At 39.6% G+C, this 26,230-nt stretch overlaps 1 protein-coding gene across 2 annotated transcripts in view; it reads left to right on the top strand.

Annotated features, from left to right (window-relative positions):
• TENM1 (teneurin transmembrane protein 1) overlaps nt 1-26,230 on the top strand; it is a 337,672-nt gene that overhangs the window by 272,964 nt on the left and 38,478 nt on the right. For both annotated transcript variants that reach the window (XM_075763591.1, XM_075763590.1), the window contains 5 exons: nt 778-921; nt 5,393-5,642; nt 6,492-6,512; nt 10,710-10,942; nt 20,036-20,190. In XM_075763591.1, coding sequence (XP_075619706.1) covers nt 778-921; nt 5,393-5,642; nt 6,492-6,512; nt 10,710-10,942; nt 20,036-20,190 — 803 coding nt within the window. The remainder of the gene's footprint in view (nt 1-777; nt 922-5,392; nt 5,643-6,491; nt 6,513-10,709; nt 10,943-20,035; nt 20,191-26,230) is intronic.

Raw genomic sequence — 26,230 nt, 5'->3', positions numbered from 1 at the left:
GATAGGCTGAACTAGCTCAATATTTCCTAGATCAAATTTTGGGATTTGGTGTCAAAATAACATTCTTCTTTTATGAATGACTTGCAATAAAATCTAAAAAGGTTAACTAGAGGAGATAAATAACTTTTTTTTTTTTTAAAAAAAAGAGGTCAGTGTATTAGAGATACCAAAATTAAATTTTGAAGAGGTTTTTGTTTTACTGGACTACTAAAGGAAAGGTTTTTTGATCAGTTTGAGCACCCCCAAAACCCATCATCCTTAGGGAAATTCAAGATTTTCAGCAGATATTTTGTGGCCAGCCATAGAGGGGAGCCATGTAAAGTGCAAGCCTGTTAAGATAAATGTTTAATTCTAGAAATTTTCAGCTTGGCAATTCATTTCTGCCTAACTACAGTTTTTGCAATTAGCAAACAAATTAAAACCAGTTTGTTTTAACATGGGGGTTTTTTCTATATAAGCTGCTATTCAGGTAATTAGCAGAAATGCAATAAACAATCAAGTCAGGAGTCAGTGGAGGAGATTTATACTCTTAAGAAATCCATAACCGATACAACAGAAAATTTTCTGCTTTGAAACAGTAGTAACTGTAGCTGTAATAACATACTAATCTCTTAAAACCCTTTTTAAAAAAAATACCGTTCCACAATAGCAATCAGGAAGAGGAAAATTAGTAGCATCATTACTTGACAGATGAATATCAAAACCTGGAATGAAAAATTACCTAGTAGTTCACAGAGGAAAAGGTACACTGATAGAGCTTTAATTATTTGTTTGCAGTGTCGGTGGGATATGAATATGAAACATGTCCTGACTTTATTCTGTGGGAGAAGAGAACAGTAATCCTTCAAGGCTTTGAAATGGATGCTTCAAATCTGGGAGGCTGGTCTATAAACAAACACCATGTATTAAATCCACAAAGTGGTAAGTCCTTCCTTTATTAACTGCCCATGCAGAAGAAGAATACAAATTTTAAAGGAATTAATTGTTCAGATTTTAAGCATTAGACTTCCTAAAGTGTAATCCTCTTTGCTTGAATGTGCACCCTCACTTATTGAGAACTGAACTGTAAATGCCATCTGAAAGGATATTTTTAATGTTGTGGCTCCCAGGTGTTAAACACTAACGTCACTAATATATTTTGGTCATTTGGATGGAAAAAGGGCGTACTAATTTAGGTTCGTTCTCAGACGGTTGGTATCGAAGTACTACCTTTCACGTCTGTTTATAGGGTGTTACATTCTCAGCGAAGTCTCTAGACCCCTGAGTCAAGCACAGAGATTCTTCAAGCACGGAGACTTGAATCTGTTTTCTCATTGCTTTTGGTTTATTCCTGGAGGTTTTTCTTTTCCTGCCTTAACATCTATAATCAGGACTTAGTGGGATTAAATTATTAAAACAATACTTGTAGATAAATTATGGTAACTAGAAAAATATGGTTTTGCCAATAAACAGATATCTCACTGTCCAGGGGAAGAGAAACTTGGGGTCAGATATCAGGACTTATAAATCAGCAGAGTATTGGATTCAGTAAAGTCCTCTCAATTTGCTCCAGCTGAGAGTCCGTCCACTAAAATCTATTTCCATCTGCAAACTTCTGTGTAATGAAGATTCATGCACAGATGTATGGCTGTCAGGTTTTTACAAGTTCTGTTGTTGAATGCGCAGCTACAGTATAAATATTCCAAATACAAAAGGTCAGATTTAGTTTGTAAATTATCTGGATCTCTGTTTTGATTTAAAATAGTTTGACATTTTAAACAGCGGTTCTTTCATACCCCGTCTTATTGGTTTGTATAGATTGTCTCTTTTAAATGCCAGCTATTGACATTTAACACAAAGAGAAATCTGACCTCAGTCAGCTCAGCCCCCAACTGTGAGCCCCATAGCCTCCTCCTTAGTGCCAATTTACCACTTGCACAGTTTAATTTCAAGACTAAATTGCTGGCAGGAACTCCAATTTATATGACTATCTGCTAACTGCAGTGGTTACCGCTGTAATTCACCCCATAGGCACTAACGTGTTCGGAGATTTTGCAAAGTATACAATTATAATCTGAGCGAGACTAAATCATTGCTTTCCTGAGCACGGGGTATATGGTGACAAATTGGTTCCTGGCCCCGTCTCAGCTGTGTGGCTGAGTCCACCAGAGAGCACTGGTGTCAGCCACACGCCACCTCCTCTGAAGTCATCCAGGCTGTCCCCACTACCCCAACCCACTAACAGGGATGGGGAACGTGCAGCTGCTTCTACCTGCTCCTCTTCCTCGCATGCTCCCGCTGCGCTGGGCATCATCAAGGCTGAAGTCGGGGGGAAGCTGCTGAATATCTGTCTCCATTGCTTAGAGACACAGTCTGGGGAGGGGAGGGCATAAGCGTGTCTGACTTGAAATCAGTGCATCTCGTCTGTTTACGGTTTGCACGTGGGAGCATCTCCAGCGAGGGTGACAAAGCCCAGCCAGAGCTCAGGGATGGCTCGGATGTTCCTCCTGGTTATACTGGGCTCTGAGCACGCACGCCTGGCTCGTGTATAGGAACGAGAAAAGCAGTTAGGAGCAGAAAAACAATGTATAGTTAATGCACACCTAATAGAGCTCCCTGTAGGCTCGTATTAAAGCAACAAAACCGAATAATGAACTGTGTTAACCAAAAGGATAAAAATAACGAGCGTGCCTCTGGTTTTATCTAGAAACTAGTGAACTGCTCGTCCATTGCAAATATATAAAATGTACTTTAAATAAGGACAAGAATGTGATTCAAACTTAGAATAGTACATTTCAGACTTATCTCCACACCACCGTGAGTGAAATGAAAAGCATGAGTAGCCTTCTCGAGTATGACCGTATTGAGATTTTTCACTTTTAATTAAAGAATTGCCTCTGTATGTATGAAGAGCTGCTCTTTTTAGAAGCATCAAACTTGCATCTGTTTTTGAAGCGCTGTCACTGGATTAACTACAGAAATAGCATTGCGATATAACATAAATGTCTTTCTAAAAATTCTCAATTGCAAATTATAATTGTGTTTTCAAACTAAAGCCAGAAGCACTGTGCTTGGTTAATGAACTAGTCCTGAAGAGTTGATATCTAACTTCAGCCACTAAGCCTTGTCTTCCAGCAGGTCTGCTGCTGTGCACATCGTTCCTACTCAGAGACGGGGTAGATATGCTTACCTCCCTCCATGTAAAGGCTGGCCAGTTTAGAGATGTTACAAAATAAGCTAAGTGCAATAGAAAAGTTGTGAAAATGAATAGATGCAATTTTACAGAATTGCACTTCATAGCACAGTCTAAGCTGTGGAGATTCAAGCGTTGACGTGCAGAAACCATTGCAAGTAAAAACTGGGTTCTATTGCCAGGTGTATCTTAAAAAAGGAAAAAAAAAAAAAAAAGATGTCCGATTCCAGCAGCATAGATGTGAAATAACATACACTGTTCCAAAGCGGCTGTCATGGGAAACTCAAATGTATATGCTTTTGCATCAGTACGACTGTTAGGTTAACAAAGGATCGCATCCTGTGCTCAGCTATACTAAACTGCTCCTTTCCCACCTTTTTTTTTTTCCCCTCCCTCCAGTTCAGAGGTTTGATTACTTCTACTTCGTGACATGATTAGATTTTAATGTTTTCTAACACAAAGATTTTGGTCCGTTTCGAAGATCTTCGGGGCATTTTTCATAATCAAGAAGAGAACCCATACCATAAATACAAGTTCCTGTATAGAATCCTTTTAAAGACACCTATATCTCATGAATACAAGTGAATGTGCTATTAACCGATTTTTCAGAGTATTCTTTGAATTAGATTTTTTTTTTCTGATGGGCAAGTGTATTGATTCCATTTTTATTTATCTGGGGGAAAGAGGAGTAATTTTACAGGGACTTTATGCTTTACGGTAATTTCAGCCCCAGTGCAACACAGCACCGACTAAAATTAAAGCAGCGGCTCAAAAGCCTGAAATTAAGCGCATGCTTACATTTATTGACAGCAAAACGTATTCTCCAGAGCCCTAATTATTTACTGGCATTTGTATGAGGCAGTTGAAAGATTACCTTGACATTGTTAATTTCAGACAAAGGGCAGCATCTTCATTTAGTAGTATTTTTATCCGGTGCATAAGGGAGGATATTGTGATTAATTTTACTGGCGTATTTCCAGGATGCTTTTTTTTTAAGCCAACGTTCAAACAAATATATGTATTCTGTCCTCTGTTGTTCAGAAATCAATTTTTAAAAATATAATTCCCTTTAAAATAGCTATGGCAAGACTCAGTAATTTCCGAGGAGAATTTTAGCTTCAGACTTACCTGAAAGCCACAAAAAAATAATTTAACAAAAGTTGGTAGAGACAGTACATAAATGAATTTGTCGTACTTCGGGAAAACTCAGATGTGTCTCAACATGTACTTCCTGCAATATTTAGAAAATGCTCATTTCCCAGTGTAAGAGTTCTCCAGAAAGTATATTCCCTTGTGTTTATTCCTTTAATTGTGTCACTTTTCTGATGAAGTACTGGGCTTTCCAAGGAAAATAAGAGATTTGCACTGTGGTCTAGAAGAATGCCTCTCTTCCGTTCAGAAATCACCAAAATTTTACAGTAACATGCCATTTTAGAGGTACTCCTTAATTGTATTTCCACATTGCTATTTAAAATAAACACTACAGCTATCTGCTTGATAAAACACACGTTTGTACTGGTTCTGGTATCACCAGCCTAGTAATTGGGAAGACCTTCAACACCGTATGCTGCAGAGCAGTGCTAGAATACTAACACACTGGAAAGTTGTTTTACACTCTATGGCAGAACTTAATATACTCTTGCTGGTAAGAAATTCACTTGTGCCTCAGAATTACTCCTTGACTCTTAACTTGGCTTTGCTGCACTTGGCACCATTTTTATATACCATGAAGGACTCACATTTAAATTGGAATATTGATTTTGTACTGCCACTCAGTGCTCTTTTGTGAAAAATGCATAGTAGGCCTGCTACTAATCTCCTTTAATTAAATATTCAAACTGCCTAAGAAATTCCTCTGCTACCTAATAAAAATTTATGAATAAAATGAATATTAAAGTAGTAATCCCCAAGAAATCAGATAGCACTGCAATTAACAGTCAATTTGTTAGAGCATTAACCAACCATGAGTTCTCCTCATGATGTTGGCTTTTAAAATAGCCACTAACCACTAATCGACAAAATGGTGATGGTGAAGCTTGGGACTGAACAAAATTGGAAGAGATTAGTGGAACCCTGTGACAGCCTTTAAAGATCTGATGTTTGTTGCTGCTCTGGTAATGTGATTTTCTAGACGATTGCATAATCCAGAACTGCAGAATAGTTTAAATGCTATACATTTGTGCTTTTTTTGTCTCTGTTTTCTTCTCCCCCTCCCCTTAGGAATTGTACACAAAGGAAATGGTGAAAACATGTTCATTTCCCAGCAGCCACCAGTCATCTCAACCGTGATGGGCAACGGTCACCAGCGAAGTGTCTCCTGCTCCAACTGCAACGGTCTCGCGCTCAACAGCAAACTCTTTGCCCCGGTCGCTCTTGCTTCTGGGCCTGATGGTAGCATCTATATTGGGGACTTCAATTTTGTCAGACGGATCTTTCCCTCTGGAAACTCAATTGGTATATTAGAATTAAGGTAAAAAAAAAAAAAAAAAAATTAGCTTTCTCTGCTAGTGTTCATTAGCCTGGCTTGTGACTTGAAGAAGCAGCCACATTTAGCTGCCTCTTGAGCATACATCTCATCGACTGTCGAACAAACCCATCGGAAAACTTATGCTTACTTTAAAGTCATCAGTTAAAACGGGCATCTGAAGGGGCCTTTAGAACAGGTTTTGCATAATGAATTTCTGCAAAGTGCAGAATTAATGGAGCTAATTTTTCTTCCTGTGAGATTTTTGATACGTTTTCTCAAAAAGTTAAAATATTCCATGAAGTGTATTTTTGAAGAAAACCCCATAATTCAATAGCAAATCTGTGCAGTATCACGTCAGGTCACAGCATTATGGCTGAAGATGGACTTACCATGTTTAAAATTAATATAATTAAATTGTTCCTCATCTGTAATGGAGGATATGACTGACTTTAAGCAGATGAGAGCAAACCTGGCATTGCAGACTGACGTGTCGCAGGCTGGGCGACAACTCCCCTGTAATTACAACTCCGGCTCCCAATCCCTTTCAGGGCCAGAGGGGAAGGCAGGAAAGATTTCGGGCACTGGTACACTAAATTTCTCTTACTTAACCGCCATGAATCTCCAACGAGCTAGCGTTGCTGGTGATGCCGTGTGCTGATCTTCAGAATTGACTTCACAACGTGCAGGCGGTGGAAAGGAAGCAGTTTGAGAGAGAAATAATACTGAGTAACAGGATAAACAAGGTTTTGTTATTGGGAATACAGCAAAGAATACAGTTTTGTTGAGGACTAACTTTTCTTGTCTTTTTCTTTTTTTTTTTTTTTCCACACCTGAACCGCTCTGTCTTACTAGGAATAGAGACACAAGGCACAGGTAAGTAAAACACACTAACAGTAGTATGTGAACCATGTTCGAGTCTTACAAAAGTCCTTTTAGAAGTCTGGATATAGAGACACACTCTGAATTTAATAAGGAGAAATGTTAATCAAATTCACCTTTGTTTATAGTAAAGTAGGTTTGATTTGTTCCCTTAGAAGGAATGAAGTCTCCCTCTAAAAAAATCAGTTTGCTGATCACCGAGCCGAGATGGAGACATTTAAACCCGAACGCTGGGAATGCATTTCATAGCTGTCGTATGCATTTCACATGCTCTTTGAATGATCATAGATACAGCCAGCCAAGAAAACTGGAGCTCTAGCAACAAAGAAATAAATAAAAAGGCTTCAGAGTCACAAAGAGGACTGTGCTTTAGCAGTTCTAGGATACCACAAACTTTAAATTCTGCCAGTTACCGAGGGCACATGGCAGACCCCACAACTGAGGACACTGGCACAGCTCAGCCCTTGCTTCTCCAGCTAAAGCAAAAGCAAGTGGCTCCCTCCCTTTCCAGTTCACGTTTCGGCATTGCGACATAGGGATTTCTTTCAAAGAGCGAACATTGCGCGTTAGGCTTCTGCGGCAGACGGCGAGGGAGCTGGTTATGCAATCCAGCTGCAGAAATGACGTTGCAGGCTAGCAAGAGATAGCAAGGCACTCCATATCCTTAGAAACAAACTTCATGGCATTTCAGTACTTCAGTGAGATAAATAAGCCAGCGCTGGTACGACCAAAGCTGGTAACTTCATGGCACGGTAGGAAGCGGAGTGTGGACCAAACGTGTGTTTGCAGGATGAGTACTGGTCGAAATTACTCGCTTTAGCCACAAAAATGCTATTGAGTATTATAGATTATTTGCCAGCCTACTTCCAGAGATGTCACATCTCATATATTTTACAATGAAAACGCAAAAAGAAAGAATAATTCCTAGTTGGTAAGTGCAAGGTTCTGGTTCTGAAGATTATTTCCATTTGCCTGCGTGCTAAACTGACCGGTATCTTTGTAAACTCAAGAAAAGAAACAAATGGACCATATTTACTCTAATGCATTCAGAACATGAATCAGGTTTTAAATTCAAGGGTTTCTTTTGTAAAGTAGAATTTTTTTAATACCTGCTCACTAGTATTAGTTTCTTGAGATGAACTTAAACCTTAATTAAATCACATTGTGACAATACTCAAGTACCCAGCTGTAATAATTACAATAATCATTGCCTCTGTCAGTATTCTGTCCGAGTGAAATCTGTGGAAAATTGGAGGAAATCTCTTGAAGTTAATGTAGTCTTTGAGGTTGTAGGGGAGAACTCAGCAGCCCCGCTGCATGCCATTCTCTTGAGGCTGTGAAGGCCACAGTCACGGTGGAAATTCCCAGAATGCTCAAAGAAACATGTGGAAGTAACAACTAAAAGGTGTCAGAGACTCATGACAGTCCAAGCAGGAAAAGGCTTCAAAATCCAGTTCCTCAACGACTTTTAGTCTCTAAAAGAGTAGGGAAAGGGGTTCTTTTTACCAGGACAAAGAAAATATGGTGTAAAAAGGGACAGAGTTTGGTGAGCAGTAAACAGAGGCCACTGATCTTATTTCTTACTGTTTTAAAGCAACTTATCCCATTTGTTTTTCTTGTCATGAAGATTTTAATAAGCAATAACAAAGCTGTTTAATAACTGGAAAACAGGGAAAAATTTGACTATAGGGTAGTAATAACTCGTTGTGGACGATTCATTCTAAATCCTAGTCTACCTGATACAGTTTTTAATAAGCTAATTTAAATAAACTCAGGTTTAGAGCTGATTGCAAACTTCTGCAAAGATAGCAAGTATGTCATTTTGTTCCATTTTTTACTTACACTTTTTTAATTTAAACATTTTAGTATGCAAGGCTTTAAGCATAAACATCAAGAGTTTTCTAACAGCCGGACTATTAAATGTAATGACAAGGATGACAGAAAATGTGTCTACAAGGAGAGTATATAATGACCCCTGGCTCTCTGCAGTTTCTGCCTGATGAACGATATGTTTATTTAACATCTAGAATTCTCCTTGCAACTTTTTCCACAGAAGTATTTTATTAAAAAGTCATCTTTTTGGCTGGCCAGTCTGTTCTGTGCTCACTCCAGAGAGCACAAATGATTCTTAATGTTTTCAACAAACAAAATTTTGTAATACTGGTGATGCATAATTCAGCATTAATTGCTTTTAGCTTATCCTCTTACTCATGTTCCATCCTATCACTGTCCTCTCATTCCCTGTGTTTCCTTGGACTGGGTTTCACATCTGTTCCCCAACTGTGGGAATACCTCTTTCCTTGTATTTCCCCCTTCTGTGTTTTACAGATGTTTATGACTAAGGTCAGCTTTCAGCTAGTCTAGCTTGTGGCCCAGCCCTCAAAGACACTGAATAGTTTCTGTCCCTTTTTGGATGGAGAACGAGAATTGAGAGAAATAAGCCCAAGCTCTACCACATTTATTATGGTACAGCATTAACCTTATCACTTATGGAAATAAGACTTCAGCTGATCATCTGTTAGAAGTTTCTTAGTAATATATAGAGTACTCAGTAGATTGCTAAAATAAAAGATATTGGTAAGTAATTTTTACATTGTTATGCAACATAGCTCAGTAAGGTAGAACTGTCTAACAGATAATTAATAAAGCTTATAATTATTAATAAAGCTTAATATCTGTCTCAGCCAAGCGAAAACTTCAAATTTAAAGAGGCTCCATCAATCTGAAATCGAGTCAGTAAAATAAGTCAGTAACATCTCAGACATTACGTATCTGTCCTGGAGCTTCTGCCAGTTCTTCAGTTCTATTTTATCTAGATTCTTCCTTTCCTGGTTTGCTGTGGCGTGAAAACCCTGCAGAAGGAGCTGTATGCCGAGCGTTGTCAAACCCACCATGAACAGAGGAGTAACTCGTTTCCTAACCTGGTTGCAGCAATCTTAAGTGTTAGTTAATTGTAGCAATGTTAATAAAACAACCTGGGCAACCGGTCTAGTGGGAGGTGTCCCTGCCCGCAGCAGGGGGGTTGGAACTGGATGATCTCTGAGGTCCCTTCCAACCCAAACCACTCTATGATTCTATGATAAAATACCTCTTAAAAAAAAGAAAAAATCCAAAAATTTGACAATCTCTTTAATCTGCAGAGCAGATAGGGAAGTCCCACGTAGAGTTACAGGGGATGTGGACAGGTCAGTGTCTTGTCCAGCTGACTTGTCAGAAATCTCCTCCTCCCCCAGGAGAAACATGGCAGTGATAAAAATACTGCCTGAGCACCAAAACACTCTGCCAGGCATCGGCCACCACTCTGCCTGTGCCTGTCTTCCACCATCTCAGTTACCGACTGTGTGATTTCAAGGATCTACACCTATCTGGATTTTGATTTTATTTTATAATCAGGACTACACTGCAGTCTCACCAGGCTCAGGACACTGGCATGGTGTGCCATGTGCTTAGACAAGTTCCTCAAACTGGAAATTAACTTTCCAGTCAGAAAGAAACAAAAAGTCTTGTTGGTTAATAAGATACAGCCCAGTTCTCCGATTAGAATTTATGATCCTCACCATTTAATTAACATATGTAAATATTTTTTAAATAACATTTTATAATCTCAATAAGGCACTTCAGTGCATGAATTATGGTGCATTAATTCATGCCTAGTTGCACTGACAGAACTTGGCCTTCTGCCTTGCTCCTGACAATGCAGTCGGCATGAATTAAGGCACCATATTTCACACCTTCATATTTCCTAAGGTTTAGAAATAGATAAAAATAACCAAGAGTGGGTATTTGTGCCCATGCAGAACAGTCTGTGATTCACTTTGCTGCAAGTCGTAGACAATGCCAAGAGTTCTAGGACTTAGCCGGTATAGAAAAAGGACCTTGCTTTTGATAGTAATAATTATAACTAAGCTGAAGTCACTCCAGTTAGCTTTATACTGGGTGGCTTGGTACTAATGGACAGTCTAACTCCACCAGTGCCACTCTCTGCATAAACTGGCTACCTGGTCAGGCGCCACAGCTAGTACCGATTCCTTCCTTCTCAGCAGCGGTGCTGGTGTGAGCTACGTTAAACCTGGTCTCACTTATGCCTCTCTCATCTCCGAGTCGTTGAACAGATGTCTTCAGAAATGTTATGCTACCATGAACAGAGATTAAAAAGAAAACCAATTTAACTTTGATGCTCTTCTGTTTTAGTACAAGCCCTGCACATAAATATTACTTAGCCGTCGATCCAGTGTCAGAATCCCTTTACTTGTCAGATACCAACACCAGAAAAGTCTACAAAGCAAAATCTCTCACTGAAACAAAGGATCTGGCCAAAAATGCAGATGTGGTGGCAGGAACAGGTGATCAGTGCCTTCCATTTGACCAGAGTCACTGTGGAGATGGTGGAAAAGCATCCGAGGCATCTCTCAACAGTCCAAGAGGTAAGAAAAGAGCGTACCTGAAGTACGCGGTGTTGGTCATCTCTCTTTTCCTTCCGTTAGTTAGAAACTCAGATGTAACTGGATGTACAAAAATGGGTCTGAGGTGATGATTTAACCAACTATAAGCAAGCCAAATCATTTCATAAAGCTCACTCCTGTTTTTAATACAACCAGTCCTTTACGAAGGAGTAGCATGAGCAACAGGCTCCAGCTAGCATCCTTGGAAATACTGTCTCCTTGTGTGGCAACACTCCTCTTTTATTACCTTTCTATTGCAAGGTGGCAGCATTTAATTATATTTAACTTTTAAGCTAATAATATGGTTGCAAAGTCATGGGGTTTTTATATTTTATGCATTCAGGTGATTCTTGTAATGTTAATGGAGCTTACTCATACACATTAAGTCAGGGCTGTTCAGATCAGACAGCCAGCAAAATCAAGTTTATTTGGACCTCTAGTTTGTCTGTCCTCATTAAATGCACTTTGCAAACTATGAGCATCTCACCTGCTGCACGTGAAATAAGCGTTTTGCTGCAGCTTTCCCATCGGAACATGTCCTGTATTGTCACAAGGCAAAATGCGTGCGAAACCTTGAATCCCCGCCAGCGCCACAATTAATCCCCTTGCAGCGTGCGTTAGAACTGGGATAAAGTCTCTGGATTTGGTGCTCTAAAGCAGCCGATCACCCTCAACTCCCACCGCAATCCCTGGAACAAAGGGCACTCAGCAGCTCCCGTGGCAGAGGCCTGAGTGGGCTTTTAGCACGTTCCCCCCGTAGCACACCGCTCTCTCCTAATGACTAGCTCTAAGGAAGGGGTTTGATTATTTTTCGTGAGCTAATAAAGGAAGGTTGTATATCAATAGCAAATTAGAATGTATATCCAGGCAGAAACGTCTCTAAGACAAGCAAATAATCCTGTTCTAAGGCTTAGCAAGAGACACATTGTAATTATAGACTGACTTTAACATGTCTTTAATGATAGAAGGAAAGTGTGAGGTAAGTACAAATAAATGTTAATCTTTGGGCAGCTAATTAATGTAATGAATCAATTCTAAAAATAGTAGAAAACAAAGGTTTTCAGATCCTTTAGCAGGAAAATGATCGATGTTTTATTGCTGATTACAATTGAATATATCTAATTACAATACAATTAGTTGTTCCATCCTGTTTTCTGGGTGGGGAAGTATGTTGGTGAAAATTTGTATTATTCTATTTACTTTAAAAAAAACCATGCATAGCTGGCTTCCTTAACAGAAGGTTCTAGTCATGAAGAAATTAAGAGGAATAAAAGTACAATTCGTGAGTTCTGGGGCAGCCAGCAAATACTGAAAAATTAATTGTTAGTAGACAATGGCTCCTATATTGGCAAATTCAGGTAATGGCTCCCAGCTGCTTTTGATTTATGCACCTACTCTAAATTACACCAGTTTGAAATTGTCAGATTTGTTATGTTTTTGGATTTTAATCTCAAGGAACTCTGGACTGCCACGTGCCCTTTTTGTACAGGGCCGAGCAAAATGCAGCATCACGCTGTAGTCACCAGCACAGCCTGAACAATTAGCTGTGTATTATCACAAGGGCCTTAGAAGGGCCTGTCCTCCTTTTCCTCTAAACTGCAAGAGGTTGAATAACCTGGGAAAGCAGTCGGAAGTCCTCGCCTGCTGCCCATAGACCTATTATTTCAGAAACCTACAAGTCTCACATACTTAAATACAGTTTTAGAGATTCTTTTGGATCACTTATTTTGCTTGTTATTGCAATAATGGTCAAGTCAGAAGATGTCACATTTCTACTGAAATAACATGCAAACATTACACACAAAAATATTTTTTCTAGGAGGCAGGAAACACTGACAAAAGTTTTGGTGAGTCCAGAGACTCACCAACATCTTATCCACGTTTCAAAATACTTGAACACAAAGCAACACAATGTTATATAATATTTGATCACAAACATGAATTAATTGCTACTAATTTCTCACCTCCGAGATTTTTACAGTGCAAAAATAGGTCCCTTATAATGCAGATAAAGACAAAGTAATTGCCAAGAGATTATTATTATAATCATTTGCATTACTCAATAACCAGACAAGATTAGCATTTATTTTTTAAGCTGATACAGAAAAACTTTTAGCTCTTTTTTTTTTCCATTTGCCACCTTATTTTTGTCCTGAGTATTCCTTTTCTTTCCCTGTTATAAATGAAAAATAAATTTACCTCTTACTTGGTAGAAAGGTAATAGCCGAGAAAGAACTCCATTTAGTGGCCACCTGACCTTGGTTAGTTACAGCTCAAAAGTTGTATTCTCATTTTTGCGACCAGCTGCTTGTGACTCTGAATAAGGGCTTAGCTATATGACTCAGTTTATCCATTTGCAAAATTGATAAGAAATACCTACTGTGTAACACTTGTGAAACTTAATCCTGTTTGGTAACATCCTCAGAAGCATGTAAATAAGTGGAAATTCAAATACTCTTTCTTGTTTATTTTTCTGAATGAAAGTTGCCTCAAATGCTGTTTTAACTTTTTGGAACTCAGCAATTTTTCTGGCTCAGTGGGCATGTGAGTAGGTTTTGGGAGCATCCTAGATTATTATTTAATGATTTAAGGCTTTCATCAACTTTTGTTTCTCATTATCTTTATTTGGCAAGTCTGCCTTTGCCTAGTGGCCAAGAACTAAATGCCAGACAGGAAAACATCATGAAGTCCCACTAATCAATTATGATTTGATCTGCTTTGCGCAACTTTTATTCTGCAGGTAACAACCGCATGTAGCTTTGTTCAGTCCGTTTCCACTTCTCCGTGAAGGACTAGAGATGGGGCTTAGCGAACATTAATCTTGCCCTATTGTATATTGAGCTGACTTTGAAAGATGCTTTTAAACATGCATGGGTGATGTAGTTGAAATTTGAACTTCAATATATTATTTTTACTGCAACTTTCTCTAATTCTGTAGAGATCTCAGACTAATGAGTCATGTAATAGATGACCAAGTACTTAAGCAGAATGTGAAATGATACAAGGTGGGGACATAAAATAAGATCTGTGACAAGCTGAACACATTTATTACACAGGAAGATATTGAAAATGAAGAAGTAACTACACAAGATATTAATCATTGACTGAATTCCAATCGCTTGAACTTTACCAAGTAACGGATTTTAATTTTGGGGTGGGAAATTCTGTTTGGTGGGTTTGGGGATTTTTTTTGATTAAAAGTATTTACGGCACACCTAGTCACCAACGCTATTATTTAAACAATCTGAATTACTATTTATAATAAGGCATTAAGGGATCGCGTCCTGATTTTAACTAGATTAGTCACTGGGTATTGGAGCAGCAGTTAGAAGTACTCAAATTAATAGAAATACCTGGGAATTTTTCTACGTAGCACTGCAGAGCCAATGCCTGGCTCAAAGGCATTGAACACTTCCCTACCCTGCCCTTCTGAAATCAGTGGCCTTTGGGCATGTAAATGGGTTTGACTTTCCAAGCTTAATTGACGGAGGCAGCGAGAGGCTGAGACAATCAAGTTACCACGGTTTTTGCTGAGCTATGGTGTCTCCCAGTCAATATACTACGAAAAGTGTCTTAGATGAACATCTGATTTCAATTACCTCATATTTGTGACAGCCTCAGAGCATTCGCACAGGACAACTGTGGGGGAAACGCGAACTAAGTAACTTTTGTGAAAACAAAGTCCCTCCAGTGATGGAACCGTAAGTGTCAGAAGTGATTTACCACATTTGGAAGCCCAAGCACTAAATCCAAGGATTGAAGCATCTGTGGTCCTGCAGTGTCTGCTTTTTGGACTCCTGGGTCCAGACCAGACTCTAGAACTAGAAGATAGATGCGCACGCTGTCTGTGCAAGCTATGGGTACAGTTAGTGCCTCGAGAAATTAAAGCTGCACACCGAGTACAGAGTACTTGAATGCGGTGCAGTGACCTCACTGCAGATGCAGTGACCTCAAAGTAAGCACCAGTGAAATGTAGAAGGTTGGAGTAAGTTGTAAATCCCATGCATAAGAATACCTGATACACAGCTGCAGCAAAGAACCTTTTTCACTCAGACCCGTGGCCGTGAACTAGCGGCACAAATGAAAGCTAAAATTAAACATCAGTTCTGCAGTGTAGTTTTATTCATTTTGCTTGAAATTACTTTACTAAGGAAATACTACCCCCAAATAATCATGGTTTTGAAAATGCATTCGCCCCAGTAGCTTACATCCTGAAATAATCAGTCTTGTTGCTCACCATCTGCAGCAATACTTTCTAACGTAAATAAAGCCGTAAGAACAACTGCTCAGATTAAACCTGTACATTTGTCAAATGACAGTAACCCACCGAGGGCCTGCTCCTGCTCGGCTGAAAGATTCCTGTTACCTTCAGCAGGACGCAGACCAAATTCCTCACATAGCCTTGTGTGAAAACAAGACCCCCTTGTCATAGGTAATGATCAGTACTATTTATTCAGGAATCTTTGCTGTTCTGTACATTCCTAGGACCTTTTCAACGCTTTCATACAATTCACAAAGAAAAACAGAATGGAGCGAGATGTTTCATTAGCAATATATAAAGTAAGAAGTAGACAAACCAAGCTGCTCTGCAGCTTCAAATCATTGTCATGTATGCATCATAGAACAAGCAAAAAAATCATCTCATGCCATTTTTGATTCAGCAAAATTTATTCCTTATTTTTCTCTTCAGTAGTCTTAGCTACCTATGATTTCAGAAGTCTGGGAATCTTGTAGAACATTTAAAGTAATCTTTTTGGACATCAAGCTTTCCTAAATTTCTTGCAACCTTCATCTGAATGCATAAGTTACTCCCTTTTGTGCTAACCATTGTCAGCAGTAAGCATGACCCCAGTCATCACGTCTCAGACTGGAAGCAGGGCATTTTCATTCAGTCACTCGTTAAAAATGCTGTTTGCTCCAACCCCGCTGTCATCCACCTAAAGAGAACAACACTCGAGTGCAAGTGCTGAAGTCGTGATCCAGCTGACAAAGAACTGCTGAATATTTTGCCGCTAGTGCTGAGACAGTAATGAAGTAAAGATGACAAAGATCACAGAGCAACAGACTGGAAATCACTTGAATCATATTTTGAGTAGTGTATTATGGTAACCTATAAATAACTAATTGCATAAAATTGCTTTAGTAGTTTCTAGATGGCAGCTTTAATTAAAAGCACCGGAGACATTTCGAAGTTTAGAGATGGATGGCATGTAATTTGCCCTTTTACCAACCATAAAATGGTAATTAACCAATTTGATTCAATTCCTCTTATTAAAAGTTTTATGAGAATCACAAGTTCCTTCTAAATACAGTTTTTCTTCAGCAGAAGGTGGCGTTCTCTTTTATCAGTCCGCACCAGTAGTTTTAGATGTTCTTTTACAAATTCTTCAGAAGTTTAATTAGAAGTTCTCGATTGCAAAGTTTTTAGCTGAGCAAAAAGTGTAAAGCAGAATTTCCAGAAGTGGGCAACATCTAGCTCTAGCTGCTCTTTCTTCATGTGTTCAGAAAGGATTTGTTCCCAAAAGAGTCTCTTAGAATGCAAGTACGAGCTATGATGTGGGGGAAAAGAAAATATCTTCATGGGGAATTTACTGCATTACTTTGAAGCCATATTTTTAGCACTGTAAGCTTGGCTCTGTTAACACTGAAATGCCAAAATTTCTAGACTGAAAGATCCTGTGTGTAATAAGCATATGTGTTTGGAATTTACACCTGTGAGAACTACACACAAAAGTGATCAGTTGGCTTTCAAAGTGTTATTTGTGTTTGTAACCGTGTGCGTATGTGCACTAAGGCAGATCGGTCACGGGAAATCACCCTTTAACCAGAATCACTCCTGAGGATGTACAACAGGAGAGGTTAGAGTCAGCCTTCTGTGTTTATCGTGCTTGTACTCAGCCCATCTACTATTTTGTGCAGATTCAGTTATAAAGAGCAAAACTTTTTCAGCAGAGTCTTTCCAGTGATGATACTTAGGAGCCCTGTGTGATTGCACTAGCAGCAGTTCATCTTGAATGTTAGTTAACAGAATTTAAATGGTACTGATTAAAACACCTCTAAGTGTTATAAATATTGTTCCAAGATGTCTGCGCATAAATCTGCTGGAGATGGATGTTCGTGAGAGCTACTGCTTTACATTCAGGTACAAAATCTAGTCCTATGTAAGACAGTCCCAATGACTAAACATGACTAAAAACAGTCCTTCGGTACGAGCGTGTTACTCAGAAAAACAGATTGTGCTCAGCCCTGAGTCAAGGAACGAGACTAAATCCTTGCACAAGTTTATTTTGTCCTTACTCAGACATCAGTGTTTCATGAGGAATCTCGTATCCAAGCAAGACAAGTCTGTCACTTGTGCAATAGGTCACATTTGTGCCCAAAACCAGCGTTAGCTGAACATACAGTTTAGTGCTGCAGTTCCTTGAAAAAGCAGAATCAGGTGGAGAGCCTAATACAAACTACATCTCATTCTCTGTGCAAAGAAAAGATACTTAAACCTGACTTTTTTTACTCACTCACGGAGTGAGCAGTGTTCCTACTTGCAGTCCGTGCGATTGCTTACAGTCAGCGTGCGCATGTTTCCTCTCCAAGTTCCTCGGTGATTAAAGCACAATTGAAGTGCCGCGTGTGATTTGATTCTGCATTACACTGTACGTCAGAAAAGGATTAAAAATAAGCTCTTGGAGTACAGATTATGTGAAGCATCAGGCAAGATGTGACAGGAGCATTAATGAATCCAACTTTAATAATGAATAAATTGGGACAGTTTAGCCACAAATCTATATTTTGTTTTCCAATGGATGCCTTATTTAGGGTATTTGTCAATGAGACTCAAATGCACAAGCAATTTTTTCAAAGGGGTAAAGTCATGTTGGTTTAGTATACAGGTGTAAGCACTGGAAGCAGTAGTTCACTGTTGAACATAGATACACTGGTACTTGAAGAAAACAGCTTATTAGGAAGTACCAGGAATTTATTATCTTTAGTACAACTACGGAAGACATGGGCTTGTTTATGCCGTCGCACTGGCATATGTACTTCCCTTGCAGATAGACTGCCTTTCTGCAATGGGTGGAGAGAAAAATGTACACTATTAACATTAAAGGATCTTTGGTTTTCTTATACAGTCAGTGTTTGAAATCCATTCAGCAACACAGCTGAGGAGCTTTATTTCATTACAGCATAATTTTTGATTTTTATATAATGGATGGTTTGCAGCCAACACAGCCATCTGTTCACAGGGAAATTGCGTAAAACAGAAGATGCACTTGCCCTAGTGATAGATCCTGGCCTTGTGTTATCTGTGGCGTGGATCCGATCCAGGTGAGAAGCATAGCTCCTTGCTCACCGTGCAGCACCCCCCTCTGCAAAGGCAGCCTAAGACACAGCTCGCGTGCTGTACTTCCCACCCACGCCACGTTTCTCATTTGAGCCACACTGGAAAGCAAATTCGTCTTGGGACCCTGCCGCTGGGGGGTTAACACTCCGAGAAAACATGTTACGCTCAAATGTGTACGTAACTCAAACTCAATCCCCAGACGTTTCCAGCTGCCAGGTACAGATTTACTTAGGGGCCTGGGGAGACCGTCCCCCCTTCTCCCAGCCCCATGGGAGATGCATGTGCCCCATCAGGGCCGCCCGGTCCTGCTTTCTCTCCCTTGCCCCCAGCTACAACTGCTCCTATATATTTACAGAAATTAAATTAAGTATGAGGAAACGGGGCTGGGAGGTGAGGCAATTCAGTTTGGGCTTTTTTTTTTTTTTTAGTGGCGCGTGGAATTGCTGTGTGCGATCCTAAACTGGCGTGCAGACAAGTGTTTTGTAAACTCAGAGTACATGCAGCCTTCGGTTGTGCTAAATGCAAGGGACAAAAATCAAGAGCCATATAAGCCACTGTCCAAACCATCTGTTCAAGTCCTCTGCCTTTCCTTTCTGTCTAGTAGAACATAAATTCGTTATTAAAATAGCTTGGCTGTGCACAGCAGCTGCTATAATTGCAAAGTTATGCAACTTTAAATGGGAAATTATGAAGTAGTTTAAAGCAAGAAATCGAGCAGTTTTGGTAGGAAGGATTTCACAAATCTAACATGAATAGAAGTGCTTTTCTAGCTATATTTTCAACATTTCAGGGAAAAAAGAGATCTTACTTTTACTGTGTGTGCAATATAGAAAAGTCTAACAAATTGAATGCAGGAAGAACTGGCGAGAAAGTGTTCGACTGGGACAGACCAGGGCTGGGCATGAGTGGTGACATGGCTGTACCACACACTGCTGGTGGGAGACAGCAAGCCCTCCGTTCCTCAGTTTCCCCGCTGAAATACAGAAGACCGTGACCTCTCCTCTGCATAGCCCTCGCGTTGGTCTCAGGGTCCATCTCTCCTGTGGTGCGAGAGCTATTGCAGAGCCAGAAGTGGGAGAGCTCCTCTAGGTCCTCCTGAAGGCCACCGTTGTCATGAGGCTGGTTCCAGTACCTGACCATCGTCTTGGGCAGCACTGTGCTGCAATACATTCTGCAGCGCGGGCGTTCCTTCTGCCTGCTAAGTATACGTATAGCCCATACCATGACAAAAGTCTCTCTCGCTTTCTATGGGTGCTTCTTCCTTGCTCAGACACTCTGATCATTCGAACAGTACAGTAATAAAAAAAAAAAATTGCCTCTGCATGAGAGTTAAGAAAGTGAAAATGAAGTAAAATCAACTGTTAGATAAGTTTTTTAGAAAAAAAAAACTTTGTGACGGACATGAAGCAAAGTTATTGAAGAACCTAGTTCTATGTATATAGAATTCTGTGTATATAGAATTACATTACCAACAAAGCCTCTGCTGGTTTGTTCTGTTTCTTCCTCGTATCTTCCCTCTTTCTCTGTAAGTCAAAGAAAGTCTGATATATGGGTATGATCTTTCCATGTACAGTTTGTGTAAGCCTCAAGTAATGGGTAGGAAAAAAAAAAGTCATATTTTCTTTTAATCAGCAGATTTGCAGAGTCTAAGAGGAGATGAAACATTTTAAGCTCATACTTTTTAATCTAGATAATGTCAGTACTAACACTCTTTTTTACCCTTTCCCTTCGTCCAGGTATCACTGTGGATAAGCACGGATTTATTTACTTCGTTGACGGTACCATGATTCGGAAAATTGATGAGAACGGTGTGATCACAACAATAATAGGTTCGAACGGCCTCACATCAACCCAGCCATTGAGCTGTGACTCTGGAATGGACATCACTCAGGTAGACACCTGGTTTTCATGTGTTGTCACTTTTCTACACATTGTGGAGACAGATAACTTAGTTTCTTGTACAAGGATTATATATCAGAATATGCTGGATGACTCAAATAATTCTGGACTGCACAGGATGGAGTGGATCTTCCATTCACATGATTATTTTAAGGTGTACCATATAAATGCAGAACTATACACTTGATTATTTTTTTTTCCAGAACATGGTATATGAATGTGTAGAGGGTCTTATATAAAGAATACATAATCCTTTAGAAAGATATCTTCTAAGGAATTTGTCAGAAGTTTAGAGTGTTTTCCGTTAGTCCAGCATTCAGATTGATTTGCTTGAACTACTAAATGGAAAAAATATATATTCTGTTTACATCCAAGACTGTTCTAAATCACGGAGGAGCATTACAGTCAGTAATTACACAACAGCGGTGTTGTAGTGAAGCTACTGCATTTCAATACATTTCTCAAAGTGCTTTTCAGTTCTTATTTCAAGTGCAGTGTAAAAGAAATTGGACTAAAAGACACTTATCGCATCTCCAGTTTGTGCTAAAAAAAGATATATAGATAAACATGAAGAAACATAAATGGTATTCTTGACTTGAAAAATTCTTGAGGCATTCAAGTAACGTGCTAAAGTTACATTAGGGACTGCGTAAGCTAATAACCAGGATCCAGTTAATTTTGCATTTCATTTTCTCCCCACCCTTTTCCGAGTCTTTCGCAATTGGAAAATCACTGTAAAAATACACTGTGTGACAACAGTAAGAGCTTGTCCCTCGTTTCTAAGGAGACTGAGTAATAGCAGGTGACTATGATCTTATATTCACATACATGAAGAATGTGAAGTCAATGTTTTGGGTAGCTCTTACCAAATTTCACAGGGACAAACTATGGAATCTAATGCTGCTGTCACGGAAGCACTTGGGGATTTTATTACTAGAGTCAAAACAGAAAAACGTGCCCGTGTTCCATTTCACGTGTCACTGCACCCTAAGTATTGGCAAGTGCGGGGAGGGGAACCTCAGCTTCCCTGTGCCCAGTTCTGGGATAGACAGCCCTTTGGCTTCTCTCTGGTCCAGTAGACACATAATTATTCCATGTAAAGCAGAACAGGATCTGCTGGCTTAGTTGTGCTAAACCCAAGCTTAAACTAGCCTAATAATTGTCTTAAGATCATACGGCTTCTGGGCACCTTGGCTTCTGCTCTGGCACCTCTTCTGGCAGGGCAGCCCATGCTGCGGGTGATGAGCAGGAACCCACCACAGCAAGCGGTGCTCCCCAGCTGGAGGCACTGACGCTCCGCTCCGTTGCTACATACCAGCTGGCAGGAGCGATGCTTCATGGAACTTAAAGCTGCCTGAAGCACATTTGCTTGCTTCTTGGATACATGTAAGAACTGCCTGGGGCATCAATAACCAGATTGGAGATCTCTGAGGTGCGGGGAACGGTGCCAGGTGCAACGTCTGCTCCCTGCCTTCTCCTTGTGCTCGGCATCTCAGGCTGTACAAATAATTGCTTTACTGGCCATAGAATGTGCGGCCATGTATTTGTGTTCAAATTTTTGCTCATTTTGCTCGGTAACAAAATGTCTCACTAGATCTGAAATGGCGAGGTTTTGATGGTTTTCAGTTCCTTTTCAAAAATGCAAATATACCTTAGTAAAATAAATTGCCGCAGGAGGTCCGGAAAATGCAGGAATATTTTTAATAATTATTATTATTTCTTAAATTAAAATGAAATTTAAAAAGTAAACTTTTGGGGCTGAAATCAAATATGCCAAATTTGTAAGTAGATTTAAATAGCCCTAAAATCCTGGGTTTTGGTAGGTTGGCTACTTGCTGGAAACAGGTTTAGTTTACCTTACTCTACAACATAGTTCCAATGCCATGGAGAAAGGGCTTCTGCAAAATCATAGATAAGAAAAAGCATGTCACAGAGCAAATTCTTCTTCATATTGCTCTCTGGACATCAGCATTCAGCTGGAGTAGGGACTTCTTTTCATAGAAGCAGAAATAAACTTTTTTTTTTTTTTTCCCCCATGAACAATCCAGGTGCTTCCATGCTGCAGCACCTACAGGAAACTATAGGTGCACATTTCTCAAAATTTTGCAAATATTTCAGCATTCTGGGAAATCCAGATATGTTCTTGCCACATAGATTCAGATAATCTTCAGATAAATTCTGAATCCATGCCAGCAAATATTCTAAACAACATAATAAATGATTTTTTAATTATTACTATTAAATAATTAAACATATTAAAATGTCCCTAAAAAGTGACCAGTCTCATTTTCTAAGTCTATATAATACTTACTGTATAATTTTCTGTCACTGTTAGGTGAAGTCACACTGTTGCCAGTCTGCAGTACAGATGGATGTACATACAGCTTTTGGAAGCATTTCTTGTCTAGAGGATTTGTTTTGTGGGGGTTTAAGTGAATCTACTTACTGAAATTTTTCACAAAATCCATACTTTTATGGGTTTTCACATACGCAGTAAAACACAGACACGAAATAAATGCCAAGAATGCATGTTCTGAAAAGTAACTGTATCAAATTTGTTTGATAGTCTTCTTCCATAATTGTTGCTGATAACCAGAAAACTGTATGAAATAATCACATCCCCTTGAAGTCAAGCATGTTAATCTGAAATTATATCAACGAAAATAAGGGAATTATATTTTCACTTAGTCAGAAACAACTGTATATCCTTGCAAGACTGCCGAGTTTATTCCAGAATGGCATAAACATAAATGAAAAATGAATTTGGCCCATCTCCTCTTAAATTGTTTTTTGGCTAAATTACAAATGGCATTTACATCAAGAGAATGTGGGTTGCTCACAAATTGTGTGTTTAGAGGGACTTATGAAATAGGTTAATAAAATCAATTCTCAAAGCTAAATTTGTTCTGACAATAAAATCAACAGCTTGCTCAAAATCAATATTTCTTGATTTACCAAAGTACAAAAATGTACTCTTGAAGTAAACACGTAGGATAACTGCCCATTGCAAAAACCGCCATAAATTACAAGCTTTCACTTTAAGGCATTCACTTTAATGAATGAGTTGATTATGAAAGGGTTTAATCATTTATTCCAATACCAGTTTTGATGGAAACACTTCTTATTAATCATTCTGTGTTTGTTATGCGCCACCTTCTCATTCTTAAGCATAGTATTCTGCATTCATAACAGGGGGAGGGAAGGACAGCTGGGGTTGAAAAGATGATATGTTGTGGCAAATAAACCACCAAGCTCTGACTAATTACTTTGATCCCATACTTCACTGTGAGGATATTAATCTGAATTGAGAAGGAAAAGGACATTTGGTTGAGGTGTTTATGTGGCATGCCAGTGTTCTTGGTACTATTTCAGCATGTACAAAGCTTGAATGACTTTTCTTCTCAGCACAGATGATTTTAGTGTTTTTCAATTAGTCAATAAGGAGCAAATCTAAAGAAAATGGCTCTTCAGAGCTAGGTTTATTAACATATGTGTGTATATACTCAACACTCACCACTGGTGCCAGGATTTTAGCAGACACCTATATTAAAATCAGTTATTCCAGTATCTTTCATTCTGATAGAGCTGGTCATAATTTTTGAAACTGCTGCTTCTGAAACCCTGAACACTAGAACATGAACAAGAGCTAAATTTTAAAGGCAAAACGTTTTTCAAGAATATCAAAAGGTGGTGTTGGTCTTTATTTGTTGTGTGATTTATATTGACCTCACTAATCTACAGCACCCAGAATCTGAATGCTGGACGTTTTAGATGAGTGCTCTTGCTGCTCGATCTTTGGCTTCTTCCAGGTCTGGCTCCCAGTCTTCATTTCTTCTTTGGAGGCTGTTTTGTTGTAGGTTAATTAAATGAATTATAAACCCATGTTGAACCTCATACTTGGAGATGCCTTGGATTGAGCTAACTGATCTCCCAGCCATACAGTCTACTGAATATCTTTTTCTGTCAACTTGAAGCCCAGCTGAAGAGAATGGAATTACCTGCTACATCTCCTACCTTCCCCATAACCTTTGGATAGGAAGACTGTTGTAGGTACTCTGAATCAGGGACATAAGCTTTGGTCTGAAATACTTCTCCTGACTTCTCAAATCACTGCACTGCTAACTTCTCTCCAAACTTGCACCAGCGATGGGCTGGCTGGGGGGACCAACCCGCAGCAGGACCTGTGGCAGGGCCTCCTGGCCACAAGCCGCAACATGAGTGCTAAGGCAGGAGACTGGGATGGAGGGTGAAAGAAGAAAAAGAGATCGTCATTCTGTTTCACTGCCTGAAGAATTTGGGCTTGATCGTGGTCTAGATCAGAGACATCTCTAGGTTGCTCTTTTTCTCAAATGTGTACACTTTCATAGTGTTTGCAGCATCCCTAGGGTATACAGAAATTTTTTAGCCTGGTAATTGGTAGCAAATGAGAGCACATTGTGTGGGTATGTCTGTCTGTCTGTCAGTATTCTTTTCCTCACAGTAAATCAAAATCTTGGGCCAATTTCAAACAAATTTGTAGAGGAACACCAGCCTTCGCAGCAATTAAATTCCTACACACTCCATAAAAAATATTTATCCAGTTGGAGGAGAGAGACCTAAAGCGCCCCTTCAAAAGGAAATGTTGCAGCATGAACTTTCTTTTATTAAACTCCAGAGATTCCACTTGGGATCTAATAAACACTCCATTCACAGGAAAAGCTTCATTTGGTGCTTGGATCTTATTAAACTTCCAAGTCAGTCAGCCATGAGACAGAAGTCCTTAGGAAACCAGACTTCATTAGATCCAGTGTTCATAGAAGTTATATTGACATTGTGGGAGGTTTTGTGTGAAAACAAAAACACTTCAGCTCAGCTTGAGTGATAAGCTTCGCTTCTCTTCTGCCTCCATTGCCGTGGTGAAAGCTGAGGAGAGAATTAGCAGATATTTCTACCATCTTGCAATTTCATCCTATGTCTTTCCTCCCATGAGAAATGTGGGCTGAATTTCCACCACTCTCAACCTCAAGTCATTTATATCTGTGTGAGTGGTAGCAGTTAGTATTTGGGAACTGTTTAAACCAATCTCAAGCACAGTCCCTGTGAATATAGGCACCAAACATTTGCAAGGCAACAGAAAATGAATCCCAAGAGCTTTCTCTTCGCCTGTAACCATGGCCTTGTTCTCGCACTGATGTCAGTCCCACAGGGCACGAGTCTGTGCCAAAGCAATAGCTCTGGCCTGATGGATGGTGTTAATAACTGTCACTGCTGTGTTCCAAAATGAAAGGTCTGGTTTGAAGACTTTTTCTTGACATTTGCACTTCATCAGCCTTTGTTCAGCAGTTCTCCACGTAAGGGAACCATCTATATTGTGTTGCTTCACATAAACTTCAGTGATGCTGCAAAATGTTTTGCTCCCTTATAAAAATGTGACAGCGTTACTTACGTAGGCAATTTGCTTGTATAGGGCAAATTAAAAGACAGATTTCTAGAACAGGGTTTAAAGGCGACCCACGCGTGGCAAGAATGCCGTGTCCCGGACAGCCTGCTTTGAACGATGGAGGAGAGGCGAGAGAGCCGTAAGTAACGCTGTTGATGACCTACTTGAAATAGTGAAGTGAGAGACAGAGTGCTGGGAAGCAGGACTAAAGACGGGCAGAATTAGTTGAAAAGGTAGCATATATCTCAAAAAACACAGTCACAAGCGCTGCAGGCGCTCCCCACCGGCGCAGGCACAATATGCTTCAGTGGCGTTGTGGAAACCTTCTGAGCAGAACAAAAAGCTCCCAGGATGTGGTGACCTCACTTGAAAGCAGCGATGAGGGGCTGCTCATCGGAGCAAGCACAGCCTGAGCAGAACTTTCACTGGGTATGTTTGGAGGCAGGAAAGGAAAATGTGAAAGGCAAAAATGTGATCTGATGAACGGGTGAGATAAAGGGGGAGCGAGCTGCCAGCATAAAACCCAGATTGATTCTAGGCTGAAGTGCTTTTAAGCCAGGTTGAGAGTAGGATATCACAAAGCAACTGCAGGATTAGGTGGAGCCAATTAATT

This window comes from Balearica regulorum, chromosome 11, assembly GCF_011004875.1.
Source record: "Balearica regulorum gibbericeps isolate bBalReg1 chromosome 11, bBalReg1.pri, whole genome shotgun sequence".
Lineage (NCBI taxonomy): Eukaryota > Metazoa > Chordata > Aves > Gruiformes > Gruidae > Balearica > Balearica regulorum.
This window is presented reverse-complemented; position numbering and strand designations above follow the sequence as displayed.